Source organism: Petaurus breviceps, unplaced genomic scaffold (genome assembly GCF_028583685.1).
Source record: "Petaurus breviceps papuanus isolate PSGF00001 unplaced genomic scaffold, PetGlider_PUasm1.0 77, whole genome shotgun sequence".
NCBI lineage: Eukaryota > Metazoa > Chordata > Mammalia > Diprotodontia > Petauridae > Petaurus > Petaurus breviceps.
The window spans coordinates 4,926,393-4,933,913 of NW_027186492.1; the positions used below are offsets into that span (position 1 = coordinate 4,926,393).

At 40.5% G+C, this 7,521-nt stretch overlaps 1 protein-coding gene across 1 annotated transcript in view; it reads right to left on the bottom strand.

The window, feature by feature from the left end:
* Positions 1 to 433: 433 nt before the first annotated feature.
* Positions 434 to 7,521, bottom strand: part of PLA2G4E (phospholipase A2 group IVE) — a 69,018-nt gene continuing 61,930 nt past the window's right edge. Inside the window, exons 19-20 of the mRNA XM_069105819.1 lie at positions 3,413 to 3,602; positions 434 to 2,042 (exon numbers count right to left, since the gene is read on the bottom strand). Coding sequence (XP_068961920.1) covers positions 1,822 to 2,042; positions 3,413 to 3,602 — 411 coding nt within the window. The 3' untranslated portion in view covers positions 434 to 1,821. The remainder of the gene's footprint in view (positions 2,043 to 3,412; positions 3,603 to 7,521) is intronic.

Consider the following 7,521-nt stretch of genomic DNA (forward strand, 5'->3'; position numbering starts at 1 on the left):
CTCTGATGACTCTATTGGAGTGAGTGAGACTGATGGCTTTGCACAGCTCTGCTTCACTCAAATCCAATTCACTTGCAAGTAAATCACCTTGGTGATGACATTGGTCCCCTTCAAGAAAGAAGGATGAATAGCAATAATAGCACCTAACTCATGAGACTGATGTGGGGATCAGATAAGAGAAAATGTGTAAAAGAGCTTTGCAAACTTTAAAGCACTACATGAATGTTAATTATTATTATAATATCGGTCTGGGAATCATATGTAGAGATGACAATCAAACCCATGAGAGTCCTATGGCAGGATATGAAGGATTCATTGGAGCAAGGAAAGAGTTGGAGGCCTAATCATAGGTGATTGTAATACTCCAGGTGGGAAGGTGTTGAGGATGTGACTGACATTTATGTTATCAGACAGTGGGAGTAGAATAACCAAATACACTTGTTAGACCATCAGTTTAATTCAGTACTAAAGTCCACTAATGAATTGATACTTTCAGATAATACAGTATGAATATAAATCTCAATATATAAGCTTCAAGGTATCCCATTGTTTTCACCTTCAACACATACAGGCCCTGTAATTTGGCTCACTCTTCAATAATTTAAGTAGATTATGCTTATGTGATAAATAATAGTAATCATGACCTGATTGTGAATGGCAAGGAGAGAGGTAGTATAGAAAGAAGACGCAAAGCCAAGTACTCCGAGAGTACACTTTCAGTTGACCTTGGCTTCTGGGTCTGGAGAACACCTATTCTGTGAAGTCAATGGCATTCCATGAACTTGGCTCAGAATTCCCTGTTGCAGGGCTCTCACAGCTTACAGGCTTGTCCAGGCTTGTTCTTGGGGTCTTTACTGTAGTTCCTAAGCTATATCTCTGAGCAGTGCTATTCCTTAAAATCAGCAATCCAAACATGTCTTGAACTTTGCCTAGCATTTGCTAAGATGGGAATGCTGGGAGCCCTACTTACTTGATGAAACATTTCACTGTAATCAAGAGTCCATTCCAATTCTGAACAGTCAGTGGCAAACTAAAATCTGGTCACTTGCTTGGCAACATCCGTGTCACTGAAGATGCCAAGAGGCCTTCATTGTACACACATTATCACTATCCTGACCATGGTAATACAAATTTAAATGTTTTTCCAGAGAAATTTCAAATTGCTTTACAGATCACATCCTCTTTCCCTGGGGATATCCATGCAGATGAGAGAAAGAAGAGACTGAAGTCATTATCTGCACTTTATAGAGGAAGAATGAGCTTTTAGTTTAGTTCTCCTCATTTTACAACTAGAAATGTTAAATGACTTGCCCACAGTCAGACAAATAGTGTGTATGACTATTTGTATACTTGGACAAACTGGGATTTGAGCTCAGGCCTTCTGATTCCAATACTCTTTTTTTCCCCTTTTTTCTACTATATTGTTTCCTCTCAGTTAAAACAAGCTCTGGTTCTGGGGTTTCCCCCCTGTCACAGCTCTAAGCCTTCTCAGATGATGTCATGCCTGAGTCTGTGACAATGGTACTCCATTTCAGGGAGTTATTCAGGAAGAGCTTTTTATTTTTTTTTTATTTAAGAAAACTCCAATGTTTCATCTTGGGTATGAAAGCCCAATGTCCCTTTCATTTATTATTTTCTGCCTCTTCTCTTCCCTCACATCTTTCCTTCTCTCTAGTATATGTAGCAAGTACATGTCCAAGTCAGGTTGATTGTGTCCTTCTCTCAGTGAGAGAGAACATCCTCTACCAACTAATCAGTTGGCATTGAATTCTGATGCAATGGTGGAAGAGATGGAAATGCCATCCATGAGGGTCACCATGTTTACGATGAACATGTTTTTTTTAACTGCTTCTTCCTTTCCACGGCTAGGCGTAAGCCTTGAAGGATCATGTCTGCATTATTCAGGATGTTGTATTCAGACAGGTTCACCATTCGGTCAAAAGCAGACTCTGTATAAGTTACCTCCTTGGTGGCATAGGGAGTATCATGGCCGTAGATATCAACATGTCCATCTTCTATCTCTTCTGGGCTACGCTCCACACCTAAGGGAAAAACAAAGGGAGCCTCGAGTCATTCGCAAAGTAAGGATTGGGAACATTCCAATGATGGTGGAGCATTTGGAATCAATCCTTCCAAATAAGGAGCAACCTGATCAAGGAAAGGGTTTGGCTTATAACATTTTTTGGACTGCAGTCTGACCCTCCCACACTGGCTCCTGCTCCCCTTGCAGGTTCTCCTTGGAATTCCCAAGCTGATGATCACTCTTGAGGTTCCTCCTGATCACACGAATCACAAGAAAGAATTCTTTCCCTTTATGTATGTGATAGGTGTGGTAGACAGAGCTGGTCCCAAAGCCAGGAAGACTTAGGTTTAAGTACTGCTCTGAAACACACTCACTATGTGACCTTGAACAAATAATTTTACTTCTCAATGCTCCAGGGGTGGGGAACCTGCTCCCTCAAGGCCACAGGTGGCCTTCTAGGTCCTTGGGTATGGCTTTTTGACTGAGTACAAGTTTTATAGAACTAATTCTTTTATTAATGGGATTTGTTTTGTGAAGTTTGGATTCAGTCAAAGGGCCACACTTGAGGACATAGAGGGCCGCATGTGGCCTTGAGGCTGCTGGTTCCTCACCCCTGACTAGACTAAGTTCCTGAGCAGATGCTGCCCTTCATCGGTCGTCTCTCTTGGTTTGTTCCCCCAACTGGACATAGACCACTAGGGCTGAAGAGGTGAGGGTTAGATGGCTTTATCATCTTACCATAAGCAAGCATCTTCTATGTAGGGCTACACTAATAAGAGTTAGCATTTAGAGTTCTCAAAGCCCTTTATATATATTTTCTCATTTAGTCTTTTGGATAACCCTGGGAGATAGGTTCAACTGTCAATCCCATTTTACAGATGAGGTAACAGAGGCGGAGAAAGGTAAATGAATTATGTACAGTCACACAGATAGTAAGTCTGAGGCAGGATTGGAATTCAGGACTTCTTGGTTCCCTGTCCAATATTCTTTCCACTTGGGTGTAGGAGGAAGTATCAAACTTCCTACTTTATTTTATATTAAAAATTAAATTCGTTAAGAAAGTTAACTGACAAGCTTCCTGTTTTTGCTAATTATTCTCCCTAACTAGGTGCTATGTTCAGTTGTTTCTGTGCTTCTGATCAAATGCTATTAATGCCCCCTACATTCTAATACCATGGGGCAAAGCCCCAGTTGCCTTGGTTAAAAGCTCTAGTGTGTGATTTTTATAGCCAACATAGTCTATCCTTTTTCTAACCAGAGAACTGTGTTAGCTGAGAGGTTCCTGTAACCTCTATGAAAAGGCTTCCTATTTCTAGATCTCTCATTCAAAGGGTCATCATGGTCCTTGGAACCAAACCTGGGGTGATTCTGAAAGGGAGAGTGACTTACCTGGGGCTTTATACTTTTGGAAAGAGCCATTGATGAGCGGAAAGAACAGTATTATTGGGGCATCTGGGGCATCCTCATCAGGTGCCAACAGGTAACACTCCTTTAGGTTCTCCTCACTTTCTTCTTCTATGTTGTATTTGGGAAAGGGGATATTCTGCACTTTGCAGTACTCACAGGTCTGTTTTAGGGGCTAGAAAAAAGTATCACAGGAGAAAACATGAGCCTTAAGAGGAACTATGCTCACCTGGGTGAAGGTTTACTCCTCATGTGACTTTGCGTCTTAGAATCCCTAGTTTAGGGGCAGCTAGGTGGTGCAGTGAATAGAGCACCAGCCCTGGAGTGTGGAGGACCTGAGTTCATAATCCAGCCTCAGACACTTGATACACTTACTAGCCATGTGACTTTGAGCAAGTCACTTAACCCCCCCCCCCCACAATTGTCCTCCAAAAAAGAAAGAAATTTAAAAAAAGAATCCCTGGTTAATTTTTTTTGAGGTGGGGATTTTTTTTTGGAGGCAACCAGGGTTAAGTGACTTGTCCAGGGTCATATAGCTGGTAAGTGTCTGAAGCTGGGTTTGACCTCAGGTCCTCTTGACTCTGGGACTAGTACTCTATCTACTGTGTCACCCAACTGCCCTGAATCTTCGTTCAAGGCTCAGTTCAAGTGCCATCTCTCCTACTGGAAGCCTTTCCTGATCTTCCTTACCTGGTAATGCCTTCTTTCCCCTCCCCCTCCAATTATCTTGTATCTCTCTTATATATACCTATACATTATATGTACATTTTAGATTGCATGGTGTAGTGAATAAAGGGATGATCTTGAAGCTGGAAAGTCCTGCCTCTGCCAGATTAGTTATATGATCTCGGGCAAGTCATTTAACCTCTCAATGTTGGGGACAACACCCTACCACCCTAAATTGCAGAGAAAATGCCAACCTACATTGGTAGCGGTGTTTCCTCACCCAGGAAGAGTTCCTTCTAAAATAAACTAATAAATAAAATAAATATCACTAGTCCAATAAATATAAAAAATAAAATACAATCACTAGTCCAATCCTTCTTCCTTATCCTATGTACATGCTATTTCCCCTGGCAGGGGAACAAGGAAAGGGAAAGGATAAAAGTATTTATTATGCACTTACAATGTGCCTGGCATGGTGCTAGGTGCTTTACAAATATATCATTTGATCTTTACAATAATTCTTTGGGGCAGGTGTTACTATCATCTCCATTTTACAGTTGAGGAAACTGAGGTAGTTGGGTGACAGATGGTACAGAGGATAGAGCACTGAAACTGGAGTCAGGAAGACCTGAGTTCAAATCCATCTTCAGGCACTTACTAGTTGTATGACCCTGGGCAAGTCACTGAATCTTTCTCAGGCTCAGTTTCCCCATATAAACCTTTAAAGTGCCATATGAATGTCATCTAAATATTTGAGGACAGGGTATTGTTTGACTTTTGTCTTTGTATTTCCTAGCACCTAACACAGTGCCTGTTACATAGTAGTCATTGAATATGCACTGGTTGTTTAAATGGGCTGCTGATGCAACAGACCTTACAGGATGCTGATACGAGAAATGCCCAAAAGCCCTATTGGACCCAATTTCATGTTTACCAATGTGGAGCAAACAAACTTAGCTCCCCCAGATGATTCTGGTCACTCTCACTTATTTTCAGAAAGAAGAGGCAGAGGAAAGAATGCTAAACTGAAAAACCCCTTCCTCAGGTAACTTGAATCAAAGCATTTTCCATGAAGCCTCCCCAAAGCACTGTAAAAATAGAAACTATTGTTATAGCTTTGTAGCCCTTTGTACTTCTACTGGATTGATCACATCCATACTTCTATTGGCTCTTTCTATGTGTCTTATCTCCCCTGCACCACCACCCTTGCTCTCTCTGAGCCTAAGTTTCCTCTCTATAAAAATGAGAATCATACCATCTGTAGTAATAAAGGTTATTGGGAGGATTAAATCCAATAATGTATATAAAGCACTTTACAAACCTCAAAGCACAACATCCATGTCGACTATAATTAGGTAATTGATTATCACTCTATCAATTGAAAAGCATTTATTAAGCATTATTAGAAAGTACATTGGTTACAGATTCAGAGGTCCTGGGTTCAAATAGCACTTCTGATGCTCACTTCCTGTGTGAACTTTAATACAATTCTCTGACCTTACTTTCCTCAATCAGCAAAATGAGAAGATTAGACTGAATGACCTCTGAGGTTCCTTTCAGCTCTAGCACCCCAAGATTCTTTTTTGTTTGTTTTTGCAAGACAATCAGGGTTAAGTGACTTGCCCAGAGTCACACACTTACTAAGTGCCAATGGTCTGAGGCTGGATTTGAACTCAGATCCTCCCAACTTCAAGACCAGTGCTCTAGCCACTTCACCACCTAGCTGCCCCTAACCCTCTGATTCTTCCTTTTTTTTTTGTTAAGATGTAAACAATTTTATTTTCATGAAGTTTTATAAGTATTTGACATGTCAAGGGCCTCCCAAATTTCTTCCTTTTAAAAAGATATTTATTTTTAGTTTTCAACATTTACCTCCATAAGATTTTGAGTTCCAGATTTTCTCCCCCTTCCTTCCCTCTCCCCTCCCCAAGATGGCATGCAATCTAACATAGGCTCTACATAGGCATTCATATTAAGCATATTTTCACATTAGTCATGTTGTAAAGAAGAATTAGAACCAATGGAAGGAACCATGAAAAAGAAGAAACAAGACAAAAAGAGAGCAAATAGTATGCTTCAATCTGCATTCAGACCCCATAGTTATTTCTTTGGATGTAGTTAGCATTTTCCATCATGACTGTTTCAGAGTTGTCTCAGATCCTTGCATTGCTGAGAAGAGCTAAATCTATCAAAGTTAGTCAGCAAACAATGTTGCCATTACTGTATATGATATTCTTCTGGTTCTGCTCACTTCACTCAGCATAAGTTCATTTAAATCTTTCCAGGTTTTTCTGAAGTCTGCCTGCTCATCATTTCTTTTTTTTTTTTTTTAAAGCAATCAGGGTTAAGTAACTTGCTCAAGGTTACACGGCCAGTTATTTCTAGGTGTGGTGCTGAGTATCTGAGCCCAGATTTGATCCAGGTCATCCCGACACTGGAACCGGTGCTCTTACTCGCTGAGCCACCTGGCCGCCCCTAAGCAATTGGGGTTAAGTAACTTGCTCAAGGTTACACGGCCAGGTGTTTCTGGGTGGGTGCTAAGCGTCTGAGCCCGGGATTCGATCTCCAGGTCTTCTCAACACTGGAGCCGGTGCTCTTACTCGCTGTGCTACCTGGCCGCCCCTCATCATTTCTTATAGCACAATAGAATTCCATTATATTCATATACCACAATTTGTTCAGTCAGTGCCCAGTCATTCCCCAATTGATGGGCATCCCCTCAATTTCCAATTCTTGGCCACCACAAAAAGAGCTGCTATAAATATTTTTGTACATATGTGACCCTATAATTCTTGAGGGTAGGGACTGTGCCTTATGCATCTTGGTATCTTCACTAGTACCTGGCACTAGGAGACACTTAATAAATACTGGTTGAATAAATGAAAAGTAAAAATCAAAATAAATATAAAACCTGTAACATACTTTTTTAGGGGTAATTTTGTATATGCTTCTCTCCTTTCTCCTTTTAAAATGAAGACACTGTGGTGCCCTTAAAGGGAATAAAGCTTTAGAATTAAGATCTATTTATTTTCTTAATTATTAATTTTTTTTCCTACAGCACAAGCTATGGAAGCATTTCCAAATGCAGCAGGCTCACATCAGTGTCTAGGATAAGAGTCTATTAATGGAGTTGATTAAAATTCTAGTCCAGATGTTTAGATGAATGTGATTGGCAGCTGGATCCATTCTTAGTCATTGGGAAGGCTAAGCTCATGTTATTAATGGAAAACAACAAAGCTTCTGCCTCTCTTGGTCTAGGATTCCAGAGACCATCCAAGCTCAGAGCTCATGTACTCTCACAAGTGAGAAAGAAAAAGAAAGAAAGAAAGAAAGAAAGAAAGAAAGAGAGAGAGAGAGAGAGAGAGAGAGAGAGAGAGAGAGAGAGAGAAAGAAAGAAAGAAAGAAAGAAAGAAAGAAAGAAAGAAAGA